Genomic DNA, 26162 nt, shown 5'->3' with positions numbered 1-26162 from the left:
TTTAACAACATGTTTGCTAAGATGGGGGGTTGGGGGGGGCTCATGCAATCTGTCTTACACACACACATGTTCTAAGTGTGTTAAGGTCAAGTGCCAAATTCAAAGTCTGTAGCAAAACCATCTTGCAGATTCACATTGCGCAGGTCAATCCAGTTTTAGATGAATCCCCTTAAACTTTTAACTGTAATTGTACCAGCTGATGCTGTGTGTGTGCGTGTTTGCCCGCTCAAGTGTGTCATGTACAATTGCAACGTGTTGTTTGAAAACAGACAAGTCATGGTGAGGCACCGAGTTTGCACATGAAACATTAATGGAGCCCAGTTAAGCTCTGCAATCATTGTTATTCCTTGCTCGTACGTTAGCCTACCACTGATTGGTAGCTGGGGAGTAATGTTGCAACCCAGTTCTGGGTCTTTAACCAAGGGCTAAAGGACTCTTTGCTGCCCCCTGCTGTTTCTCCTCAACACATCCCGTAAACAGCACCAAATCTTTAAAACACCAAATCTTTAAAAGGTTCGGTATGTACAATTTGGTTTAGTTTAAGATTTTTATATTGGTAAAAGTTTAACATACTGGCCATAAATACATTAATAAAAGTGTATATTTGTAGTACAAAAAAGCTTGCCTGACAGTGCCTTAAATGCATTGCCAGGGGGGCTTCCTTAAAAATTTTACACACTGGACCTTTAAACTGAAACACAAGGTTAAAGGTTGTTCAGATAAGGCTGATAAAATCACAGATTTTTAACTGCGGTTTGGTTAACAAATAAAAACATATTGAAAGAAAAACAGGAAACAATGAGTTTATCTTTTTTTTTTATTATTATTAAAAACAAGTCATGGTGGTGCATTCATGACATTGCGTGGAAAAAGTCTGACGCAAATATACATGATTTCAAGTAGCTTCTTCCAACATGATAGTGTCCACAAAAATAGGCAGCTGTGCAACAAAAAATATATAGTAACAATCTAATTTGCTACTGTCTACAATCTTATACACAAAAAAAAATTATGAGGTGGAAATGGTTGTTCAATGTGTTGAACTTGATGCCCTCTGTGATTGGTGGTTGAGGTTAAAGTGTCCTGAGAAACTCTCTGACCTGCCCAGAGAAACAGACGATGAGACAATGATGAATGAATGAACACAGATTGGGGAGACAAGACAAGAAGATACCTCACCAACCTTATCAATAATCTCTTCCTGTTTGATCCGATCATTTTTGAAGTCATCACCCACGTCCATAACAAGAACAGGAAGTTCATTCAGATAGTCAAAGTCCAGCCTGAACACAGGCACACACACACACACACACACAGTCAGATTCCTTTGGACCGTGAATGCACCACCTAGACATTATTAAACAGGTCATTGCAGCATTGTAAGCATGGTCAGTAGGGCTACCTGAGCGTCCTGTTGTAGAGCCATGATTCATGTTTCAAGTGAAGCTGCTCCAAATAATCCAGGGGAATCCCAAGCTCCTCCTCCCGACCCCGGTGACGCAGACGCTGCATACAGCGCTGAAAAATACACAGGAAAACCAAGCCTGCAGTCAACGCCAATATTCACGTTCAGAAGTTTCTTTTTTCCTTTGGTCCAAAGCCAGTCGCATTTGTTCACAGAAACAGGATAGCATTAGCATCAGTACCTGTGGCTCAGCTCTCAGGTAGATGATGGCGTCGAGGGCGATGTCTGTTTCGAACTGGCTCAGGATCCAGGTGTGCCAGTCCTGGTAAACGTTCCACTCAGTCTCTGTCAGGTTGCCGCACTCAAACAAGTTTGACGCAAAGACATACCTGAAAACACCAATCACATGTTAATGCACAAAACGCGCAGGCGTGGTCATCTGCCTGACTTGTGGCTATCTGTCTCACGTGGCGTTACCTTTCTGAGTAGACGGAGCGTTCGTAAAACTGCACAGGGTTCTCTGCCAGCTGCAGCTTCGCCGACGGACCTTGAAGTAGTGTGCGAACTCTGCTGAGACTCGCGTAACTCTGGACACACAGACAGGTAGAAACAGACTGGTGAGTCCAAGTGTGACAGCTTCCCCTGTTGCTTACGTGCAGGTTGCGATGCAGCTACCTGAAATGTGTAGGACCAGCGGCTTGGTTTATCGTACAACATGTGAAGCAGGTTTCCGCCGCTCTTCTGAGAGGAACTCAAGTCCTGCAGACAGACAGATACCACACAGGTGAGCACACAGAATGGTGCACGTCATTCTTTGTCCTAAGTGCTTGTTTATTGACCTGGTATACGTCCTCGCTGTTGTTCTGAACGTTGCACCACTTCCCAATTGGTTCAGGAATCACCTCCCATTCGTCTGATGCGTCCTGCAGGATGCGCACAAAAGTGGACTTTCCTGCAGCTGAAGGACAGACAGGCAGAGACAGATCAGGCTTTGCGTTCATTTGGAAATGTTTGTGTGTTTATCAGGAGAGAAATGTATAAAGTAAACCACCTCAGAAGACCTTCACCACAACGCTACTCTGACATGAGGTGCAGCACTGAATACACTACAGTCAAACAAGAGGCTTTCCATGAGGGACTCCAAATAAACAACAAGCCTGATTAGCTTCAAGGTTTAGGCTTCAATACCGCATGTAGTATTTTGTCCGAAAACAATAACAGTGGATTCAAAATGTACTCAAAAACAGACAACACACCACAGATGTCCATTATTATGATATAATATATGTGAATCTGCCCTGCGATGAACTGGCGACTTGTCCAGGGTGTCACCCTGCCTTCGCCCTAAGACAGCTGGGATAGACTCCAGCAGACCCCCGTGACCCTGAATAGGAATAAGCGGGTATAGAAGATGAATGAATGAATGAATGAATATGTGAATCTTTATAGCATCCAAAGTTTCTCAGACTCTGCGGTACAGAGGACGGGAAGCAGCGCTGATTCAAAGAAATCAGGCACCACTAAAATACCTCCGTCAACAACACGCAACACAAAGACCCAGATGTATACTCTGACTGAACAGGAATTTGCAACATTAATTCAAGTGAGTCAGTAACTGCTTCGGTAATGTTAAGATTGTTGCCCACTTTTTCTTACTGCTTGGCGCCAGCTGGTCGTTATGGCGGGACAGCGCTTTAATGCCGTCCCGCCAACGGCCACCAACGAAAACGCGTTCACTGACAGGAAAGACAACAAGCTCTTCTGCTCTAGTCCATACTGCTTATACTTAGATTAGCGGCGATTATACAGCCCTTTAAAAAAAAAAAAAACAACTCACCGATGTTTCCCTCGATTGAGATTTTCTTCCCTCTGCGGGCGAAGCTGCTGTCCGGGCTGCCCACAACTCGGTTCGCTTTCTTCGGTGGCGTCGCCATATTCAGAAGATGACTCGGTTTTATATTTAATCAATAGGCTACTTATCTGTCTCCGTGCGTCCGTTTTCTGTTGCTTGGTTGTTTTTTGCGGCACGACGACAGCCCTTTGGGCGCGAGATGGTTCTGAATTAAAATCCCCGCGCGTGTGACGCAGCTTCCGGGGACGGGCTCAACGGACTGTTGACGGCGAGTTCTTCTGAGCTGATCGTTTTGCATCCTCACCTTTCGTATGATAAACAGTTAATAATAATTTAAAAAAGAAAAAGAAAAAAATAGGTCATACTAATGTCTCAATGTACAAATTATTTGATACCATAATTACATACCACTTGTGTTTAAATCTGTTCTTCTTTTTCGCGTCACAATAAAAATAACAAAATTGAATAAAAATAAATAAATAAATAAATTAAATTGCTCGTTTCCCTCCTTCCCAGAGGATGGCGCCACGCTCAGTGACTTCACAGGCAGCAGAGGGAGTTGTCGGAACTGTGACACACACGCATGCGCACTGCGCAGTAACCCGCCCATGCTGAAGAAGATGGCAGCACCCGTAGACCTGGAGTTGAAAAAGGTAAGAAATTGTATTCTGTTTTTTTTTTCCCTTCCCAAACCGCTTTTACCTGCTCGTCCAGTGCGGATCGAATTGCACGACTTCATGCGACGTCCACAACATCATCATACATGCTAGTTAGAAGCGCTGTTGATGACGTCCGACTGCTGTCACGCCAGATGATAGCGGAGCTACCGGCTAATTTCCACACACACATTCATGCTAGATCCTCGCACACGCTAGCGACTCTGCCGGGGTGTGCTTGTTTGGGTTTTGCGGGTCATTCCTTCTCCTTCCAGCAGATTTATGTTCGAGGCATATCAGACATTCTTCACAACATCACTCCCGAACGTGAAACACATCACAACAAGTCACAAGTAGATTTCCATTTCTACCTTAGTTCGATTAGCTAAATGTTAAACGTATTGATACCGTTAGTCACAGGACAACATAATCAAAGTACACTGTTTTGTTTAAACGTTAAAAAGCCACAACGTCCCCCCGCTTTGCACACAATGTATGCAAAAACCTATAGATCCGGTCTTTGTGTGCCGACTGCTGTTGTAGCGCAGTCCCGACTGAAGGTGTCGTGACCAGCGCAAACCCTCCGTCTCCACAGGCATTCTCAGAACTGCAGGTGAAGATGATCGACACGCAACAGAAAGTGAAGCTGGCTGACCTGCAGATCGAACAGCTGACCCGGGTTCAGAAACACGCAAAGCTGACACACGCAGAGATCACCACACTGCCCGACAACACACGGATGTACGAAGGAGTTGGACGCATGTAAGTCTGTGTGGCAGCATCCCAAGTGACATCACAAAGGACAGTAGGCCAGTGGTCCATGTGAACCTACATTGGTATTCTTTGTGGCCGTTTCAGGTTCATTCTTCAGTCAAAAGAAGAAATCAACAATCAGCTGACGGACAAACAGAAGACTGCCGATGAGAAAATAAAAGAACTGGAGGTATGAATTCATGAAAGGAGGCTCACAGGATTGTATATGTTTGTCTTGAACGTGTACTGACCATGTTGTGCGATTTACAGCAAAAGAAAGTGTACCTTGAACGCAGCGTAAAAGAAGCAGAAGACAACATCAGAGAGATGCTGCTGTCAAGGAGAGCTCAGTGAAGTCATGAACACCGGATCCATCACCCAATCTATTGATTAGCTGTAAACGTATGATATTTTTTTTGTGTGTGATTAAAGCCAATAAACCCGTGTGAAAGAATGTACCTTTATTACTGTCAGAGGTTGTTGCGACTGGGAGGGAATCAAGCCCCAAAAAAAGAACTGACCATGAGACTTTCAAGTCTTCTGGGGATTTATTGTGACACATTATTAGACAGGTAGGCAGAGAGAGAGGTGGGCTCCAACTATCATTTCAATGCAGGCTGGGCTGTCACTGTGGCTCTGCCTGTTATATCACCTTTTGGGGTTCTGGTTGAAGTTGACAGAATAAGAGCCTGTGTTGGGGTCCTGGTTCACCTGGAAGTTGTTGGTAGAAAGTCCAAAAGGTCTCAAGACCATGTTTCCCAGTTCCTTCAGTTTAGCTGCAAAAGTTAAGTGTTTAAATTAAAAAAAATACATACTTAAAGGACTTTACCATCATCAATATTGTGTTTAGGCGTAGTACATACTCATCATCTCCTCCTTTAGCTTCTCATTTCTCTCTTGAATCTGCTGTGGTAACCTCTGAGAGACAGAAAGAAGAGAGGAAGGTGGAAGCAGGCAGACAGAGACTACCATCTAATTTTTTGTTTTATAATCATCCCATTCAGATCCACACTGTCATATCCCAGCTGATGGTGAACTCACCATGCAGGCCTGCCTGGCGTTAATGTGGCCTGGATCTCGCTCCAAGATTTTCTTGTAGTCCTCCAGAGCTTCTTCCAGCTTATCTGTTTTCTCATAAAGCTCCGCCCTCCTCAATAATGCGCGCAAATAGTCAGGATTCAGTGTGATTGCTATGGTAAAGAAAACAGCCAATGAACAAATAGATCATCATCACACTGATAGTGCCCTGCTACACAACAATGCCATCACTCACCTCTGGTGCAGTCTGAGATGGCCTGCTCCGTCTGATCCTACAAAGAGACGAGCATAAAGCATGCTATAAAAAAAAAAACTCTTCACCTTACTGAGCTTTCCAGTTAGCTAATAGCATGCTAGCAGTGTTACCAGGTGCAGTCTTGCAGCAGCTCTGTTGGAGAAGAGAATGGCTCGCTCTTTGTTGAAACAGACAGGACACATTTGCAGCGCCTCCTTGTAGCTCTGCTCTGCCTCTCTCCAGTCTGCAGAGGGACACACATGATTCAAACTGGTCCAGTCTGTCTAAACCAGACACACTGGCGAGGACGTCACCAACCTCCACTTTTAAACTGGCTGTTTCCTTTTTCCTTTAACGTTAAACTCTGCTGGCGTCGACTCTGAAACAAAATGGGAGCTTTGAAAAATCAAAATCGTCTAATTTGCAGCAAAGATACCAGATTAATAGTTACCTCCTTCTCCTCCTCTGTTAGATTCTTCTCCAGCTCCCTCAGGTAGTCATCGTCAAACTCCACATCCTCAGCTTTTAACTCTGAATCAGGATCCTGCTGCAGTCCGTCTTTCTGCGCGTCCTGCACCAGCCTGTCTATGTGCTCTTCCTCCTCTTGAAGCCTTTCTGTCGGCGTCTCCCACTGCAGCCTTTCTATGTGCTCCTCCTCCTGCAGTCCATTTTTATTTTCCCTATCCTCCTCTGGAAGCTTTTCTCCTTCCTGCAGTCTCCCTCCACAGTGTCCCTTGTCAGTCAGCTCGTCAGTGCTGCTGTCTTGATCTTGATCTCCATCTCCTCCTCCTCCTCCTCCTCCTTTTTGGCCAGGAGTTTCCAGACTCTCCTGGCAGTCATAGAAGTCTTCCTGCTCCTGTTCTCTGGACAGCCGATCGTCTCCTTCACTGCTCATGTTGTAATTCTGGAATGCAAGCAGCAGGCAGTGTTTCACCATTTCTTGTCTACACATTATGAATGACTGCTAAACACCACTGAAAGCTGCTGTGTGTTTGTGCTATATGAAATGGATGGAGAACACCCCCATAAACACCATGAGACATGCAACAGACAGGATCAGCCTATAAGAATGTTTCATGGTGCGCTTCGTTCAACTGACATGACTTAGCAGAAAACCAGACAGACCACCCGTGTGACGTCACGAGACGCTCAGTGTGACGAACAGTGGACTCGCTTAGTGTTAAATCTAAGTACTGTAAAACCGAAACTTAACTTTTGAATGCTGCACAGTTGTAATGTTTCAATAACACAGACCTTTTGCTGTGTAGCTGATTCATCGCACATTTCATATTTTAGCTGGGGACATTTATTCGGGACAGGCACGAACTTTTAAAGAGGGAGAGAAGCCCTCGGCAACTGTCAACACACGGCTAACTACTAGCACATGGCTAACTACTGACACGCAGCTAGGAGCTAACACTGGTCTGCGTTCAGCAACCAAGTTGACAATCACACCGTTCAATGTGAGGCCACTAGTCGTGAATTGGGTGAAAAATAAAAGTGAAACCATGAAAAGCATCTGATAAATGATCTTACTTGATAGCAGCGACTTGCTTCCACTGTAGTCACTGTGGGTGCAACTGCTTCTTCTTCGTCTTATTTTTCCTCTTCGGCGACCATTAAGTCTGTGACACAAAATGTTCGCCTCCTGCTGGACAAAACTTGTAAATGTTCGCCTCCTGCTGGACAAAACTTGTATAACAATTGACACACACACACACACACACACACACACACACACACACACACACACACAAATGGTAAGCAACCAGCAACTGCGTATATTATACTTTCTGGATTCACTTTTCTTTCTTCTTTTTTGGTACCTCAACTAGCAGAATTCTGAGATGAAGAAGATGATCATTATTATGAATAATAATAATAATAATAATAATAATAATAATAATAATAATAATAATAATAATAAACACATAACAAGGTTTCATTAGATTTTTATTTGAAGGTCTGGACTCATATACAGTCACATTAAAATGAACATCTACATTTTACATCTACTTTATCCTCATTAAATATAAATATATTGATTAACTGACTGATTGATTGATTGATTGATTGATTGATTGATTGATCAATTGATTTATTTCATGTCATTAGTTCAGTCTATGTACGAGTCAGGCATCATGCTGCGGCGGGCCTGGGCTATCCATGTTGTGAAGGAAGAGACTCGTACATAGACTCCAGGTTTCTGAGGGAGACCACAGCCTTCCCCGAACGAGACCACACCTGTTGGGGACCAGTCACATTCAACGTCACACGGGAGGTGTGTGCGTGTGTTTCTGCATATATTATGTTATGTGTGTTTACATCTGTGACTAACCAATGGCAGACCAGTGTCCATCATCCTCGCACATCAGCGGACCCCCAGAGTCACCCTGAAACAAACCCAACCAAAGCCAACATGGTCTGAAGACGTCACAATTGTATCCCAGCTCAATGGATGACTGGTCACCAGCAGAGCTTAGACTTTACAGGTGTTGTGGAGCCCAGTCTGAGTCCAGGTGAACACCTACCTGACAGCTGTCAACTCCACCTTCAGGGTATCCAGCACACAACATGCTGGAGGTGATGTTGTACTGTGGCAACGAACGCTGGCACTGATCCTGAGGCAACAGGGGAACCTCTGCCTCCTGGAGAACGTCAGGGAGATTTTCTGCGAGACAAGCAAATATTTTAATTGACAAGTTTGTCAAGATGTTTCTGTCTCAGATTGCTTGTCTCTGCCTCACGGTCAGCGTCTCGTCCCCATCCAGCGATGAAACTTTTCTTTCCCACTGTGTAGTTTTGTCCTTCAGGCGGCAAACACACCGGCTGGATGAACTCTGGAAAAAATATCAACCACAATCCACGGTGAATTCAAAGTTGATTGTTTTATTGACAACAACAGCCCACACATAGGCTTTTTTTTATTTTTATAACTGACTAGAGGTGTTGGTGATGAGAGTGTAATATTCTGTTTGATACTGACCGGTGAAGTTGATTGGCTGCTGCAGATGCATCAAGGCAATGTCAGCCTGTTTGGTTTGTCTGTTGTAGTGCGGATGCATGATGATGCGATCGACTCGCCGGGTCTGAACATCCGGAGAGGCCGCACCACTTTGAGCGTGGAGACCAAAAATGGCCAGCCATGACTGGAAGTGAATGTTTTTCCTGGACAATACGATAATACAAAACGGGAGATGACATAAAGAAGTTTCGGGGGGGGGAGGGTGGTTCACGTTGTGGACAGGCGGCATTTAGAGGGCCTTCATCTGAATGAAATATGTCATTTTTCTTGTTGTCTCTCTGTCTCTCTGTCTCCCTCTCTTACCCATGGACGCAATGAGCTGCAGTCAGCAGCCAGTCTCGGCCAATCACTGAAGCTCCACAAGCATGGCGATCGTTCCAGTGCAGAGACACAATCCAGGGCCACGCCCCTTTTTCAGCATTGACTCCACCCACCACTCTGCCCTCTACTGATGACAGGGACAACAGGTAAGTCAGGAAGTTAGGGGGTCACACCCACCAACAGTAACAGGCCTCACCTTCCCCAGGAATCCTGTGTGCTGATTGGTCCGTCCTGTTGGACTGAGGAGCAACACCGCACGCTAAAACGCACAGAGTTTAGTTGTTGTTACCACAGAGACCCAGTCCACATGAATTATCTGTCTATCATCTATCATTGAGGAGTGTGTGTGTTCTCACGTTGGTTGTCACAGCTAAGAGAAATCACTTTGTCATTGCCGCAGGTTTCACTGCAAAACACATTACAGAGGTTTTGCAATCGTCTGCCAGCATCTGGTTCGACTCCTGAGTCTAACACTGATTCTTTGTCAAGAGTTCAGTACCTGACACTGGTTTCCAGTGTGTCATCGCTGGTGACTGTGATATTTGCAAATAGTGAATCCTGGGGCAGAGCAGGAAGCAGCGTGGCCTCGCCAAACCTGGAGAGACATGGATTTGACATACAGTCACCAAGGTGATAGGCATTGGTGGCCGACAGGTGAGTTAACAAGAGAGACGAAAGGCCAACCTGTAACCAAGGTGGCGACAGGTAAAGACAGACAGGTGAGAGTTCCAGGCGTCAGCACAAACGGCAAACAGAGAGGAACCGAGTCGGAACTGGAGACGATTGGAGCTGTTCACCTGCAACTCGACTAGTATGAATAAACGTGCGCACGCGCACGCACGCACACACGCACGCACGCACACACACACACACACACACACACACACACACACACACACACACACACACACACACAAAGTACGTTAATCTTTTTTTAATGTTGTCAAAGTGTAATAACAAACATCCTTTCATTAAGTAATTCATTCTATTTCAGTTCCACATGACTGGCTTACCACAGTCTGCTTCATCAGAGGCATCGGGACAATCGACCACACCGTTGCACTGCTGTTCACTGTTGATGCAAGTTCCTGTGTGACACTGAAACTGATCATCTGCACAAGGAGCTGTACACACACACACAAAAAACAAAACAAGTTTTAGTAAGTAACAATGAAAAATAGGTGGACTGTAATGCTGTCGCTTGACATGCCCCCCACCTGGCAACCCCAGGCCGACACCAGAGGTAAAGTTTGCACGGAACCCTCGGCCGTATCCTGATTTGTTTGTGATAAACCACACTGACATCTGATTGGTTGTTGAATACAAATCATGGGTGGGGCCTTTGTCTCCGGTGAGGACAGCTGAAAAGAAAACAACAAAAATGTAATTAAGTCCCTCTCCCATGAAGTGGGCCGATAGAAGAGCACTGTGGGTAAATTGCATCCTCACCCAACAACATGGAGTCTGACCCCGTGCCGTCCCGCACCTCCACAACGTCGTTGGCCATTTCAATGTCGAAGTCCAGGAAGTGCAGCTGGATGTTGCGCCCCTCGCTGGTGTGGAGAGTCCACAGACCTGCAGCAGCGCAAAATATTTGGCAACTACAGTCATGGCCCACAGGTGAAAAAGTGAGTTTGAAAATAAATGTCAGGTCAGTGCTGCTCACATTCAGCATTGTGTCCGTAGGCATTGGGGTAGTTTGGGGAGCTAAAGGTCGTGTTTGGCTCCCAGAGGTCAAAAGGTCCTCCGCAGTCAGCTGTGCCAAACAGAGGTCATATATTGTAGCATAAGCATCTAAAACAACAGTGAGCAGAGTAGTCTGTTTCAGGTTTGTGGAGCATGGCAACTGTACGTGGTATGGGGGGCGTGGTTGTTGGTGGTGGAACTTTGGTTGGATCCGGAGGGGCGGGACCACAGGGCTCAGAGGTCAGCTGGATGTCATCAAGAGCAATGTCATTCCTCAGCCCTCCCTTCTTCAGAGCCTCAAACACCACCTGAGTACATCAGACCAACTCAACGATCAGCTGTGGGGGGAGGGGAGGGCGTTGTCCCCGCCCACCTGCGACTGTAACCAACCGTCGTCTCCTCGGTCAAGTGGAGGGGAACCTGACCGTAGTTCCAGTTGTCTCCATAGTCACCCTCCTTCTGAAACACAGTGGTGGTGTTGGAGGAAGACGTTTGTCGAAGCTGCACTTTAAGAAGATGGACATCTGCCCCATACATGTGATACCTGTAAACAGTCACATGATGTCCTGTTGTCTATTTTTTTTCCTCTAATGATTTTTTTCATTGATGGGTTATGAAGTTGGTTGTAGTTACCAAAAGCTTAGACACATGGAGGTTTTTGTCGGAGTAAGAGGAAGGCTGTGCATTTTAAAGCTCCTCTCAAATGGGACACGACTCGGTGGAGTGACAAGATAGAAACCTGCCAGGGTCACATGACAGCTGATCAGTATCGACAAATACAATATATATATTGTTGCTGTCTCGCACATGATTTCATTTGACAAATCTCAGTGTTGTTCTGGTTCCTAGTCTTGGTTCCTTGGAAAATCATAGTTTAGATCCTGTTGTTGAGATTCTATAGTTTGGATCCTGTAGTTTAGATTATCGCCAGCAGTGGCGGCTGACCAATAGAGGGCAATAGAGGGCCACCAAACACCTAATGTTGTTGATTTTTATTTTTGTTTTTAAATAATTACCAATACTTACTTATTTTAAGTAAATTGTGTGTGTAAATTCGTAACAACAAGTTATATATTAAAAAAATCAATACATTTTTGGAGAAATAGCTCTCTGCTCATTACTGCTGAGCGGCTGAGGAGACAGAAAAATCTTTAGTTTAGATCCACAGTTTATATCTTGTAGTTTAGATCATGTAGTTTATAAACCGGTAGTTTAGATACCACAGTTGAGATCCTGTAATTTAGATAATGTAGTTTAGATCCTTTAATTCAGACACAGTAGTTTCGATCCTGTAATTTAGATACTGTAATTTGGATCCTTGTAGGGCAGTGTTTGGATGTTTTAAACCCACCAGTTCCATTTTCTAGTGTGTGGTCTCCACTTGGGCCGGTCAGAAGAGGAAAGGTGGGTCCGCTGACTCGAGCCCAGTCGGCCTGATTGTCGGCACTCTGCCTCCAGAAACACATGCCTTGCTCAAAGGTGCACGACAGCCTCTGCTCATCTGAAATGCACAACAACAGCTCCAGTCTGGTTAAGTTGTCTTATCTCAGCGGTCCACTCTGATGTCGCGGTCAAGGTACCTGACAGACTGGAAGTGTTGGCTGCCCTGTAGGTGGCGCTGAACCCTGATGGATTTACAGTGTAATCCGAAACAAACTCAGCAGTCGATTGGTCAGCCAGAAGCCAAACCGTGCCAGGGGGGATGGAGCCAGTGAGCTTAGCTGTACATCAGACATTTTGTTGTCATCAGTGAGAGTGTTTCCTTTTCAGTTTGAAAAAGAAAAATATACTGAAATTCAGCTGTAGCATCAGGATGTTTTTGTCTCGTTGGTGAATTGGGGTGTATAGTTATCTGTCACGTCATATTTTCATGTTGACATGATGTTATTCTTACAGTCGAAGGCATTTCTTTTTTTGCTAGAGTAGTGGCAGTGTGTCGTGATTTGTAACTCATGCAGTGTGTGTGTGTGTGTGTGTGTGTGTGTGTGTGTGTGTGTGCTACCAGTTAGTTGTTTGCTTTCTCCGATGCCTTCATAAAAATTCAGAAAGACCAGATCTTGTTCCAAGTGAAACTCCTGAAAGTTGATCTCAATGGAGAGCCCTCGATCCACCCTGGAAACAGCTATCAGTTACGCACCCACACAGACATATACCATGTGTGTGTTAAAGTGTGTGTGCACACCTTATTAACCATCTGCAGGGGGTGTCGCCCTGATGTCCCGATGCACTAAACGATCCATTTGGCCCAGTTAGCAGGAACTGTTTATCACAAGGTGTCGCTGTGGAGATCAAAGAGATGACGTCACAGACAGTCCAATAACATACCCGATGATAACGTAAGGAGAAGTCAGCTGACCACAGAGTGCGGCGTCTTCATCAAAGGCACCCGGGCAGTCAATGACTCCATCGCAGAACTGACCAATCAGGACACACTTGGAGCCATCGTTGCATGGCCTCTGATTTGCATTGCACGTCACTGTGGGCATTTCATCAAAAGGTTCAGCATCACATTTACTGTACTTTTTCCGTAGCTGAATATTTGGATGCGCTGTCTACGAATCAGCAACAGTCAAATCATTTATTGAACACATTAAGCAAGGTAGGGTATTTGAGTTCTGCTGTCGTGGACTACCAGCTGTAGTCTGGGCCGTTGTCAGGTTTGTGGTTGAAGCTGTAGTAGGTGCTGCTGTAGTTTCATCTTGGATCTCTGAAGCAAAAAAATATATTAAGAAAATAAAGAAAATAAAAAAATATGCATGAAGATTTTGCAGAAAAGATTGCAAAACAGGATTGAGGTTGGACTCCACTGCCTCACCGGTTACCTGACAGCATGCTGCCTACCTGAGATCTGGATGCTGTCTGTGTCGATCACAAACTCTGTTGACTCCACCTCCTGAAGGCCTGCAATCAGCTGCTGCCGTGCCTCCTTTTCACCAATTTGCTCATTGAACTGGAGGTCAAAGTTCACCACCACACTTCCCTGACTGAGAACAGCAAGAATCAATCAATCAATCAATCAATCAATCAATCAATCAATCAATCAATCAACTAGAATAACTTAATGAATTGATCAGTGATGATGTCATTTATCCTACCTGAAGGATAAAACCTGGCAGGACTCGAAGGTCTGGCTGTGACTGAACGCCTCGGAAACCTGTTGACCAATCAGAGGCAGGACTGTGATCAGGTGGCACGAGAGGATGTTATTTCATTGCTCATGTTTTGCACCATTTGTACCTTTAGACGATGTGAATGAAGACACTTAGCCAAATACCACTCGCCCGCTGTCTTTCACAATAAGAGCTGCAGCCTTCTGCAGTTTTCAAAATAAAAATCATGTGACCTCACCAGGTTCTGGATGTTGACGGAGAGGGATTTGAAGCCCGGGCTGCTGGAGTTCTTCAGCTCTTCGGAGAACTCTGCTCCCTGTTTGATCGTCAACCGTCCACTCAGCCTCATCGGCTCTGACGCGCTTGTACCTGGACACGACAACAGCACGCTGATCAGTGACAACCACGCACTGATAAGTTGACTGGGCAGTGGTGTTTGGCTGTACCTTCATCCTTCAAGCCGATGCACACGTACACAATGAGTCCGATGCAGCAGAGCGATAGAAGGACCGAGATGACGCTCAGACAAACCTCCAGTGACGTAAACTTGCGACGCATACTGGCACATAATCAACACACAAATCAATCAATCGATCATCCTTGATCCATCTGATGACTGACATGGAATCATGTTCATTTTATATATTCTTATAATTTTATATATTCTAAAATTCTTCTATTTGATATTCATTAAACTGTTTTATACTTTTACTTTTACTTTTACTATGACTTTTATATCTCCTTGAGATTGTTCTTTTTTTTTTTTTTTTTAAAGGTGCAAAATAGCTCAAAATCACACTTTCGTTGTCACTGCCAGTAGTGCGATGATAATAAAGGCTGTTCTATGCTATTCTACTTAACAAAGCAGCAATTATTGCCCCGCAAACACTTTCACAGCCAGAAAATTTGTGTAATTGTACCTTGCAGAGTCCTCTTTGCTCGGCTGCCTGTGGTTCTGGTTCTCGGGGTCCGTGGAACCTCACCAGTGGGATCTGCAACAGACCTGAGATGAGTTTCTCCGTCTCTGCCGTGTTTTCTGTTTCCAGAGCTTTTTATTGAGCAAAAATGATTAATGTGTTGTTATCAATACAGCAGTTGATAATTAATACACAAGCAGAAATCACTCCTCAAGTGTCAGCTGCTGGAGCCAAGGGTGATTAACTGATGATTTATTTGTCTTGGACTACTGTGTTGGTGGTCTGAGTTTGTCAAACAACAATTTACTGTAGTTCCACATAGTGTAAAAACAGCAATAAAATGAAATTGTGCTCTTGTGTTCTGATGCCAAACTCTATTCACAGCTAAAATATTTACAATTAATAGACAACTTACAATCTTTCAAGAAATGTATCGAAAGGTCAGTCCATAAACGTATTGTGCTTGTGATTGAGTCGTGGTCACTATAACGCATCCAAGCTTTTGAGGTGTTATTTTTTGATCGACTTCTTTGATTTCACTTTGGGTTTTTTTTTTTATCTGGAGATTTTGGAAGAAGTTTGCTGTGTTCTGACCTTAGATGTTTGTCCAATTATGTGTGTCCGCATTTGAGTCACTGTTTCCTTGTTGGTTCTGCTTCTTGTTGGTCGTCCCATTGACGTCTGCGGGTCAAAATGCAGACTCAGCGGATAATGACACGTCAAACGCTATGACTGTCAGTCAAAGATAGAACTGGTACAGATATAATATTATGGCTTCTTTGTTATCACAATCTAAAGTCCAGCAGCACTAAATCAGTCAGTACAGCTACCTTAATGAGGGTCCGCCCCCTGGTAGGTGACACTTTAATTGATAAACAGAATGAATGAAGCAGATAATCAGTGTTGACTTAAAACCAAACACATACACTTTGTAACTTACTTTTACATTTTATTTTTAAATAAATGTATCTAATTCCATAAAACAAAAATGTAAAACCTAAATTCAATCAAAAAAAACCTAAAATACATCTCTCAGATTTGAAAATCGTTTTTTATTAACAAAACTAAAGATTTATCAGAATTATTTATTTTCATTATAAGTTTTGGTTAAACACTTCTTATCTTGATCAACAATTTTAATCATAACTTGCAATCTGACATGACAGATGGGAATTCCATCTGTAGAAATGTATTTTATACCAACAGATACATATAAAAGGAAGATACAAGTATAAAATTGTGAAACCTTCAAAAAAAAAAAACTTCACATCATCAAAGTGAGACTTCCACATGTTAGGAAAAGTTAATGTTCGGAAACGTCATCGGTTTCTGATGAGCGAGGCTGACTGTTATCCACTCATCATTCACTGTTGCTTTCAAGGAGAGCTGGTCAGGACTAAAACAATGCTGACTAGCTCCACAGTACCATGACTGACTGACTTTGAGCTGGAGATTTTTGAAAATGAAGGAACAAAATTTAAGAATTAAAAGAGTACCACATCTTTATTTTCTAATTGCAAACAATAAAAGATTTGATATTCAAGTAGTTTCTTGATCACTTTTAAAGTTCATAAAAATGTTACTTTTAAAACGTTTTAATGAACAAGCTGATTCTTTGAAACAGCAATCTGTTGATACTTGTTTTAATTTCTGTTTTTTCATACTGAATGTATCGCTAAAGTTCTGTATTTCACACATTCTGAATGGACGGCATGATCAGGATAACTGGTAGATGTTCTTTGTCACCGGGTTGTTTTGGTCGTCATGGCGCTCTGAGAGGATGAAAAGGGGGAGGAGTCAGACAGGAGTCAGCAAGGCGATCACTTCCCCCGAAGTTGTCCTGGTTGGTTACCTGTCTGTCGTCGCTCCTCGCCGTCGTCTCCTCCCTTTAACGTGTCTCCGACCTCCTCCTCCTTGCAATCAGTCATGTTCCTGTACAGCTGCGATTCAAAAAACAGTTTCAGAGTCAGCTTTATTTCCAAGTGCAGTCAAAGTCACACATTGCCGAGGACACAGGCTCTCTCTTTACCTGCTTGCCGCGATGCGGCGATGTGTCACTGCTGGACTGAAGGAGCTGATCAATGAGCTGACCAATCAGCTTGAAGGTTGGTCTGTCAGTGGGCTCCAGACTCCAGCAGAGGGTCATCAGTTCATACCTGGGCAGACAGAGGGTGTTAAAGTTGTAAGAACTACTTTGAGGAGCGGGAGAAGGTTGACAATCGCTTACATTTGGGGCGGGGCAAAGTCCGGCCGTGTCATGTGGAAGCCATCCTGGATCATCTTGTAGAAGTTAGTGTCCACGGCAACGTTCGGGTAAGGACTTTTACCTGAACAGGCGTAAACACACAATCAGCAGCCAAAACAAAAAAAATACCAATCGCCACTGTTCATCACAAGAGCCGTTTATTTGCCCACCCATGGAGAAGATCTCCCACAGCAAGACTCCATAGGACCAGACATCGCTCTGCACCGTGTAGACACACTGGAAGATGCTCTCCGGAGACATCCACTTCACAGGAAGTCGAGCCTGTAAGCGCAGGAATGATCATCCGTTAAAGAAAAAACGCAGGAAAAAGAGTCAGTGTAAAGCCAGTGTAAAAAGACGGGTTGGCCAAAGACAGTGAGCAGCAGCTGGACACGGACATTCCCCTGGACGATGTAGCTGTCGTCGTTGCGGATGTCTCGGGCCAAACCAAAGTCGCAGATCTTTGCCACGCGGTGATCGGTCAGTAGGACATTCCTGGCAGCCACGTCTCTGTGGATACACTGACAGATGGGCGGACGGACGGTCAACATTCATCACCCCACTGAGACATTTGAGGTAAAAGCCTCAAGTTTAGAGGTCAGGTATAAACCAAGGTTCGGTCAAGAATCAGAGTAGGGTTAAGGGTTTGGTTTAGGCTGTGCAAAATAATGGAAATAAGTGAATTGAAGTCAATGAAGTTGCTGACACAGAGCAACCGAGGGACAGACATGTGCATGTGTTCACTCGTACATTTCTGGTGGACAGGAAGTCCAGCCCCTGGGCTACTTGCTGGGAAAAACGCATCAGGTCCCCAATAGACAGACTTCCTGGCTCCTCACCTGAGAGAGAAGCAGAAAAAAACAGACCAGTCGGAGTCGGTGAGAGCCAGTGTATTGTATCACCTAAGAGTGTGTAAGAGTGTGTTTGTGTGCTGAAAGCAGCATCCAAGCGGTTACCTTGCTGTGCTCTACCCAAGACTGGTTGCATCTCTTGATAGTCTGAACAGCAGGAAATTCCACTGTCACTGAACAACGGAACATTCAAGTCAGCGAGACAGTCACTAAATTTAAGAACTAATTGATCGGAAATTTGTGTTTCAGTTGAATAAATGTTTTGATGGCTTTATGAGGGATGTTGCACCTCCTGAGTCGGGCGTGCACGGAGGCCATGTTTTTGTAGACAGCAAGTCCCTTCCCCTCATCGAAACTCAACATTGATGCCATGAAGTCATGAGCGTGAGCCCGCAGGAAATTTAGGAGGTCGCCATGGCTGCAGTACTCCGTGATCATCAGCATTGGGCCTGAGAGAGACACACAAGTAAATTAGGGTCAGGGGTTGGCAGGAGGGCAGACAGTTGTATCGTAACAACGTTATTACCTCCTTGAGTGCAGGCGCCCAGCAGGTTCACGATGTTGTCGTGGTTACCGAGGTAGCCGAGAATTTTCAGCTCTGACATCAGGGCTTCCCGCTCTTCCGAGTGAGCGCTCGCTGTGGTGTGGCGACAAGCACGGGCAAGTTGGTCACAAAGCCACCGTCATACATGGGCAAGACGCTGTGATGGTTGCAAAGGCCTCACGTTTCAGCATTTTGACAGCCACCCGCATGACGTCATCGTTCCCGAGACCATATGCTGTTGCTTCAACAACCTTTCCGAAAGCTCCCGACCCAAGTACCGCACCTGGAGGCGGGAGGGGTTTGAGTGCCACGTTTTTGAAAGTTTTCATCGTCGTTATTTTTAACATAATTTATGTTCCCCATTACGAGCACAACGTACCAAGGCGCAGCTTGTCTCTGGGAAACTCCCACTTGTAGTTGTATGGTAGCTGGGTGGGGTCAACAAAGGTGTAGTTGTTTCCGTCAGTGCTTTCAATGATCTTCCAGCGGATCTCGTATTTAGGTTTCTGAAAAAGATGACACAGTCAGAAAACAGGAGTGGCTCCCTTAAGCCCCATCTTCCACTTCCACAAAAATAGACCTGTTTCCACTTGTACAGGGCAACCAATAGCATCAGTAGGAGGATGCCGGCAGTGCTCACAGCCCCAATCAGAGAAGGAGTGAAGAGCATCTCATGGCCTCCTGGGGAAAAACGCAGGCCAAAGTTGACCAGGTAGACCAGGCTTGGAGAATCTGAAACGCTTCTTCCCACAAAACCTACCGGACTTAAAGATTTGACGGGACATGGCCATATGATTGAAAGCTACACATTCCACGGTGACATCATCAGCGGGCGACAGTGGGAGAGATTTCTTCACTTGCTCCGCCTCCTCACTCCACTGTGAGCTCATATCATTTTGGGACACCTGATAGGTGGAAACATTTCCACACCTGCAGGTGAGAGAGAGCAGACAGAAACCAGATAATAATAACTATGATAATTAGAATTGTAATAATAATTGTTGTTGTTGTTGAATGAAAACAACAAGAAGAATTTATACAAGAGCCCTTTGGCTCATATCAAAAACATAGAAGGGGCGGAGCTTGTGGTCTGCGCAGCAGTCAGCCACTAGGGGGCCATTAGGTTCCCACCCTTACTGACCATCTTCATATTAAACAGCACTCAATCTTCTGTTCTAACAGGTCAATATGACATCATCGCATCATCAACATCATGTGCAGTCTGCAGCTGATGACGTCTGTTCAAAAAGCAGAGGTTGGTACGTACGTGTCCTGGATCCCCGGACAGGTGTACAAGAGGACTGTGGGTAGCGGGTAGCCAGAGGTACTACAGGTCAGAGTGTTGTTCTCCACAGTGATGATGGTGCTTGGAGAACCTGATAAAATAGCACAATCTGTGAGAATCCGTGAGTGGAAACATCTGCGGCGTTGACAGATGACAGAGATAGAAATGTTCCATCATAGCGACCGACACTCTCACAGGCTCACTGACGCTCATGCTGAAGCTTTACAATGTGTTAAGCCTGTTCCACAAGTGGCAGAGAAGAATGGAGGGTAGGAAAAAGGGGTAAGAATAGGAGGCTGACGAGTGGGGAGAAAAGGAAGAGAATAAAAGTTGATTACGGTAGATTCGGAGGTCAACATTTAGTGAACCGCTGAAGAAGGCGTTGAAGAACTGGAACTGGTAACGGCCTCTGTCTTCCAGACGAACTCGCCGCAGCAGCAGGCGAGCCTCGGATCTGCAACCGGGGCAATACCACTTTGAGAAACCGCAACATTGGCAAGGTCAAATTGACATTATGAAAAGCTTCTAAAATGTTAGCCTCTAGCTCTTAGCATGCAAACCTGGTGCCTTTAGTGGTGTAGCTCTCCAAATGCACAGAACTGTGGCTGTTGTTGAAGCTAACGGCGATGGGTACAGACCAGTGCCGTGCTATGACTGAAGGATAGCACTCAAACACAAAGGTCAGCGTCACATCGTAGCCTTCATACGCCTCCACCATGCTGCTGCGGCTGATGTTGGCTCTGCTAGCGTTGTTCATAGCATCAAGGGTCACATTAGCAATAAGTTCCAGTTTGGCATCCCCTGATTTGCTGCTGTTAGCCTCGGGCGTGCTGCTAATGTTGTCTGCAGTCTTCAGGTAGATGTTCAGGTAAGGTGCGTCTGTTGAAGTGGACAAAAAACACCTTCGCTGAAACACATCAGCTTATTTTCTTTTCCATATCAGTCTTCTTTTCCCGGTTAACTTACCCAAGACTTTAAGGCGCCCAGTCGCTGCGCCATCTCCAGATTCACTGTGGATGATACAGGTGAAGTTTCCACTGTGACTCCGTTGAACAGCAGAGATGCTAAGAGTGCTGCTTGTGTGCACGAGGCCGCCAGCATCGTGTTGGTGCTCAGTCACATTGAAACTCTGAAACACACACACACACACAAGACAAATCAGAAAGCTCATGATGTGTTATCCCATGTTTTTGTCAACTTAAAAGATTCATTCATATTTGTAATATTGTAGGGTAAAGTAAAATTACAATATCTGTAAACTATCAGAGGGATAATAAGAGAAATAATATGAATTTACAATCTGGCTCAACGAATTGGGACGGTTTCATGATCAACCACAAATTCCCATATTCACACGCATACAAATACACACACACACATGTGCGTAGCCTCTGACCCTTTTCTTGGAGTGTGTCCAGGTGAGATGAGACAGGTAGGTGGGGTTAATGCTCAGACAAGTGACCTCAAATTTCTCTCCCTCCAAAGCTACTGACTCCTCCTTGCTGATAAACACAGAGGGAGGGCGGCCTGCAGAGAGACAGGTGGATGTGCAAACAAGCAGACACGGGTCATGTGACCAGGCAAGCAGGCAGGAGGGCAGTGGAGACATCGAGAACAGGTAGACAAATCTTACCATGGAAGACCACGAGGTCTAACGGTCTCGATTTGAACTGTACGCCGCCCTTCCAGCCTGAACAGACGTAGTGCCCCGTGAATGTCCGCTGCAGGTCCCGGATCAGTGCTCCTCTCTTTGGGTCAAGGGTGACGGTCATACCAGTGGGCAAGCCCTGGCCTCGGTCATCCTCCGGTTGGAGGGTGAGGTCGGAGACGGTAGGATCCGTCAGAAGACACCTGAACAAGAAGTCCTCACCCTCTCTGACTTCTGGAGCATTTCGAGATGTGACGAACATGTTGTTGGTATTGGATGGGTCTGAGAGAGGAGCATTGGTCAGAGAAAGGTTAACTGGAAGCCAACATGGCAGTACCAGAGCAAGAACTAAACCACGGGTTATCGTCAGCTGGAGAGGCAGGGCCTCAGTCGGTCCTACCATTCACATAAAGATGTATCCAGACGTTTAGGTGACTCAGGCTCTGATTAGCATAACCACAGGTGTACGTCCCGGTGTGTCTTGGGTCGGACCTGCTAACCTCTAGCGGGTTCCCCAGTTTGTCCTGGTACATGAGGTTGAATGCAGTTGTGGTCCAGTGGACTGGACCGGACCCACTGCAGCTGAGGATGATGGTGGAGCCTGCAGTTAGAGCCTTCTGGGTCTGGTCCGGCTGGAGGTGGGAGTTGAACCGGATGGACGGAGGAGCTGGAGCATCTGGAACCAACAGAAAGTCAGAACACCTCAACTCTGAATGAAAATTCACCACTCCTATCAAAAGAGCGGTCCATCACTGTGGCAACAATGTGGCTCAGAGACGACGATGCCCACTGAAGGACAATTATTTAATATTAAGTTTGCTGTCTTCTCTGTCGCATGATGGTGGAAATTGCAATGTGCCACAAATTCTTTGTACACAGTATTGAGGTGCACTCATCAGCAAAAGAATAAAAAACATGTTTCACCAACACTCCAGTGAGGGGCAGTAAAAATATTGTCACAGTTGTTGAAAGGAAGTCCCACCAGGGATGCTCTCGCACAGGAAAATATAATAAAACAACATATTAATGAAACATAGACACTTGACTGATGGAACTGTAATAAAAATGACTTTATTGAAAAATCAGAGTAAAAAAATTAGAACAAACAACAGAAGAATCAGTTCAGAGTTCAAAGTTCATCCAATCAGTTGCTTTAAGCCATCGGGTGATTTATAAACATTATTATTATTATTATTTTTCTTACAGAAGAGATGTTGATTCTTAAAGAAGAACAAATGATTGTCAGCTTTCTGGCTGGTGATTATGAATTCACAGGTTGCAAGTCAAGAGCCTCCTCTGACTCAGGATGGTAGCAGCCACTCATTGGCTGGCAGCTTCTGGGTTCTTGGTGATATCCTGCAGGTGGCCGGCAATACGTGACGTCTGCAGCAGTAAAGCCTGATGGTTTTCAACCAGCAGACTCTGGTGACGAGCCGTGTTCTGCAGATCCAGGATCAGCTGGGAGCCCTGGGAGAACATCAGAACATGGGTCAGGTCAACTACAGTGATGCTGAGGGTGCTAATGTGCTCAGTCACTCAGAGCAAAATAAAATTATCCTATTAATGAACTTGAACCTGAGCTAAATCACACGAATATAAATTGAAATGCTGTAGGAACAACTTCAGCAACCCTGGATAAAATAAACCTAACCTAAACTCAACTATTGTAGGAGAGATTAAACTAAATCTGAGCTAACCTAGACTTGTATAAATTATACCGTAGTTTACGACAATAAAATGAAAAAAACAATTTAACCTAGTGCAACAAAAAAAAAGTTGCTCCGAAAAGCTAAAGAATTAAACCTTTTTTTCAACTGCAGCGTAGATTAACACATATAAACCTGGATTTGCTGCGTTAGACTTGCTGGTTGTACTTCAACAATGCAAACTTAATCAGAAAGTTTTTTATCCACAGGATTAAATTGCTTATGTTTACCAAAATCTGCCATAACTAAAATTTAAATAAAGTTTCACATCTTAAACTAAAGCAAAACTGAAGTCAGTGGGACTCACCTGAGTTCCCAGCACGCCAAGCAGTTGGATAATTTTGGCCTGGTCTTCAGCAAGAGTCCTCTGAGCTTGGACCAGCTGTCTAAGCAGGACCAAGACATCCTGCCTCCACACTGCTTCTTGCTGCTGAGATGACTGAGATCCGCCTGCCATCGGACCAGCACTGTCCACGCCAGAATCAGAGCGGAACTGTGCCCCACCCAGTGTCATGGCGGCAGGTGGGCGGTCATGAAGATCACCTGCAGTGAAGTCAAAACTTCAGCTTTGACGCGAGATGCCCTTCTGCTCTCAAAACAAATGGTAAATGGACTGCACTTATATAGCGCTTTTCCAGCACCTTCACGGTACCCCAAACGCTTGACAAAGGCCCATTCACCCATTCACACCAATGGGTGGCTGCTACCATGCAAGGCACTGCCTAGTCCCATTGGGAGCAATTTTAGGGTTAAGGGGTTAAGTGTCTTGCCCAAGGACGGAACAATTGACTAGGATGGAGCGGGATTTGAACCGTCATTGGACAACCCGCTCTACCTCCTGAGCCACAGTCGCCCCCAACAAAGGTCTGGGTTATTCACGTAGGATGTCCAGATATATATTTCAGCCAATCGAAACACGCTTGAGCAAACTCGATCTGAAATTTGTAACAAAACATGAACGTGGCAGTTGTAAATGAAAGTATTAAACTAGGTTTATTTTTCCTTCCCATTTTGGATAATTGGTGTCACCTGGATTCAGGTAGCAAGTAACCAGAAAGGAAGTCTTGCCACATTACTTCATTTGCTTTCTTGAGAAAGAAAACTACAGCAAATAGAAAAAAACACCGTCCGCATGCCCCAGAGTACCAATCATGTCAACAACTGATTTTTGTTTTTAACAACAATTGTACTGTGTGGAGATTTGTGTGAGCGACATTCGAATAGAGTCAAGTCAGCACGTTTAAAATCACAACAAGAAGTGAAACAAGCAGCGTCTACATTGTGTGTGTGTGTGTGTGCGTGTGTGCATGTGTGTGTGTGTGTGTGTGTGTGTGTGTGTGCTTGTGTGTTGTACAAAAAAGTTCATGTCAGTCAACCAAATTCCTCAACTTTTATCGTCAATATCCAGGCTGCAGGTAACAGCACAGCGGTGACCTGCATTTTTCCATGACTAAGAGCATCGAGAGCACGGAGACGAGAAACATCAAGTCATAAAGTTGATCAACTAAACTGTCAGCAGGGAAATCGGTTGAGGATCGTTCTTATTCATGAGTGATAGTGACCCTTTTTTACATGTTGATGTGGAGACAAGAATTTGTCTTTGGGTCTTGTTTGTTGGGAGAGAGGTGACGAAATAACAGGAAACACATTTCTTAACCACACATACGTACACGCACATGCACACGCACACGCACACACACACACACACACACACACACACGCACACAGAGGGATTCTGTGTGTTAATGCTGGGATGCCTGAGGTTCCTCGTCTCACTTCTCCTTTTCATAGGGTGGTAAGAACTGGATGCTACCGTGACACGGCGAACAACCACCTCTGAGAAGAAGTGGATGAAGAACGCAAAGGTGAAGACGCAGGTGTGACGAGTGGGTGGCGCGTCACGGTCACCTGCTCAGTTCACTAACCATGTATACAACATCACTTCCGGTCTTAGAAACTCAGGCTAGAATATTGACCGATTCCCTTTTCTTGATCAGAAAAATGACTGAAACCGGTTCAGCTTATTATAGATATGTATTCCCTTAGTCAGCAACAATTGGAAGTACAATTTCTTAGAATAACAAAGTCTTTATTTTGTTATGAAATGACAAATTTTTGTTTTCAATGATGACGATTAACCCTTTACAAAACATCAAGTGTTGTATGTTATGTTAACATTTTAAGAAAAAGTCAAGAGTTAAATCCTCACCTTCAGCAGAGCAGTAGAGGCTGAGGCTGATGGACAATAGCACAAAGTGTACCTTCATCTTTGATTTTCTCTTTGGACTGAAGTCAGACTGAAGGCGACGCCGACTTCCTCCAGCGAATGAGCTCCAGTGACAGTTACAAGCAACTATACTCCTTAGCCGGCATCAAGAAACTAGGCCCCACCCACCTTGGCTACTTGACTCCGCCCAGAACACGGTCTGTTTCTGAAACCGCCTGCTGCACCAGCTGTTCGCACTAACCTACTAAAATAAAGTGTGCTGTTGTGAGTTGCGGTATGTCATGTGTGGGATCAAACAGGGAAAATCAGCAACTTTCCTGAAGTGGCAAGATTTTGTTTTCTGTTTTTCCAAAATGCGACGCACCAAAGCAGAATGACCTAATGTTTGCATAGTAGAATTCCTGAGGTAGCTCCATGTGCGTTACTTTTACACCAAAAAAGTGTATAGCTCCAGTTTTTAACCAAGCTAACAGTCTCTTCCATCCTTCAAACCAAAAAGAAGAGAAGCTCCAGCAGGGCCTTCATTAGCGCCATTAGCCTAGCATGTGTGTTCTACAATGCAATAGTTTGCCTTCTTTTTGGTTATCTTTAGCTAGAAAAAGTTAAATTGCTTTGATAAAACCCATGTTTGGTGTTGCGACGTCATGAATGTTGAGAC

The 26162-nt window shown here is 44.8% G+C and overlaps 5 protein-coding genes across 5 annotated transcripts; 1 reads left to right on the top strand and 4 right to left on the bottom strand.

The window, feature by feature from the left end:
- Positions 1 to 803: 803 nt before the first annotated feature.
- LOC142892075 (deoxycytidine kinase 2) lies at positions 804 to 3523 on the bottom strand. The gene is made up of 8 exons (XM_076032110.1): positions 3243 to 3523; positions 2245 to 2363; positions 2081 to 2164; positions 1883 to 1992; positions 1647 to 1794; positions 1403 to 1518; positions 1184 to 1283; positions 804 to 1100 (listed from the first exon to the last, which is right to left on the bottom strand). The coding sequence occupies exons 1-8, from the start codon at positions 3337 to 3339 to the stop codon at positions 1074 to 1076; spliced, it is 801 nt and encodes a 266-aa protein (XP_075888225.1). The 5' UTR covers positions 3340 to 3523; the 3' UTR covers positions 804 to 1073.
- A 250-nt stretch (positions 3524 to 3773) lies between these two features.
- On the top strand, positions 3774 to 5110 carry pfdn1 (prefoldin subunit 1). The gene is made up of 4 exons (XM_076032111.1): positions 3774 to 3910; positions 4509 to 4675; positions 4772 to 4856; positions 4937 to 5110. The coding sequence occupies exons 1-4, from the start codon at positions 3866 to 3868 to the stop codon at positions 5018 to 5020; spliced, it is 381 nt and encodes a 126-aa protein (XP_075888226.1). The 5' UTR covers positions 3774 to 3865; the 3' UTR covers positions 5021 to 5110.
- An 85-nt stretch (positions 5111 to 5195) lies between these two features.
- Positions 5196 to 7589, bottom strand: ttc1 (tetratricopeptide repeat domain 1). Its single transcript, XM_076032109.1, has 8 exons — positions 7476 to 7589; positions 6391 to 6843; positions 6258 to 6318; positions 6071 to 6183; positions 5940 to 5976; positions 5708 to 5856; positions 5530 to 5584; positions 5196 to 5442 (listed from the first exon to the last, which is right to left on the bottom strand). Exons 2-8 carry the CDS (start codon positions 6832 to 6834, stop codon positions 5315 to 5317), a joined length of 987 nt encoding a protein of 328 aa, XP_075888224.1. The 5' UTR covers positions 6835 to 6843; positions 7476 to 7589; the 3' UTR covers positions 5196 to 5314.
- Positions 7590 to 7875: 286 nt separating this feature from the next.
- tmprss15 (transmembrane serine protease 15) lies at positions 7876 to 15100 on the bottom strand. Its single transcript, XM_076032121.1, has 28 exons — positions 15002 to 15100; positions 14528 to 14640; positions 14320 to 14450; positions 14067 to 14125; positions 13813 to 13955; positions 13596 to 13678; positions 13328 to 13451; positions 13154 to 13250; positions 12974 to 13083; positions 12552 to 12692; positions 12323 to 12472; positions 11605 to 11710; positions 11362 to 11515; positions 11138 to 11279; positions 10952 to 11041; positions 10735 to 10860; positions 10503 to 10646; positions 10299 to 10409; positions 9970 to 10093; positions 9785 to 9880; positions 9642 to 9691; positions 9482 to 9544; positions 9268 to 9412; positions 8926 to 9107; positions 8687 to 8779; positions 8471 to 8610; positions 8278 to 8332; positions 7876 to 8183 (listed from the first exon to the last, which is right to left on the bottom strand). The coding sequence occupies exons 2-28, from the start codon at positions 14637 to 14639 to the stop codon at positions 8056 to 8058; spliced, it is 3099 nt and encodes a 1032-aa protein (XP_075888236.1). The 5' UTR covers position 14640; positions 15002 to 15100; the 3' UTR covers positions 7876 to 8055.
- Positions 15101 to 16030: 930 nt separating this feature from the next.
- On the bottom strand, positions 16031 to 26130 carry csf1rb (colony stimulating factor 1 receptor, b). Its single transcript, XM_076032099.1, has 22 exons — positions 25487 to 26130; positions 21972 to 22247; positions 21557 to 21853; positions 21320 to 21450; positions 20890 to 21052; positions 20484 to 20802; positions 20262 to 20377; positions 19906 to 20014; positions 19399 to 19568; positions 19219 to 19319; positions 19018 to 19144; positions 18820 to 18921; positions 18621 to 18731; positions 18384 to 18543; positions 18200 to 18267; positions 17994 to 18082; positions 17642 to 17764; positions 17414 to 17525; positions 17226 to 17325; positions 17028 to 17154; positions 16851 to 16938; positions 16031 to 16770 (listed from the first exon to the last, which is right to left on the bottom strand). Exons 1-22 carry the CDS (start codon positions 25542 to 25544, stop codon positions 16715 to 16717), a joined length of 3003 nt encoding a protein of 1000 aa, XP_075888214.1. The 5' UTR covers positions 25545 to 26130; the 3' UTR covers positions 16031 to 16714.
- Between the last annotated feature and the right edge of the window lie 32 nt (positions 26131 to 26162).

The sequence above is a fragment of the Nelusetta ayraudi genome, unplaced genomic scaffold (assembly GCF_046127955.1).
Source record: "Nelusetta ayraudi isolate G7.1 ecotype Tasmania unplaced genomic scaffold, CSIRO-AGI_Nayr_v1 ptg000033l, whole genome shotgun sequence".
NCBI lineage: Eukaryota > Metazoa > Chordata > Actinopteri > Tetraodontiformes > Monacanthidae > Nelusetta > Nelusetta ayraudi.
The sequence above is the reverse complement of the archived record's forward strand: the minus strand, read 5'-3'. Positions and strand labels throughout refer to the sequence as shown.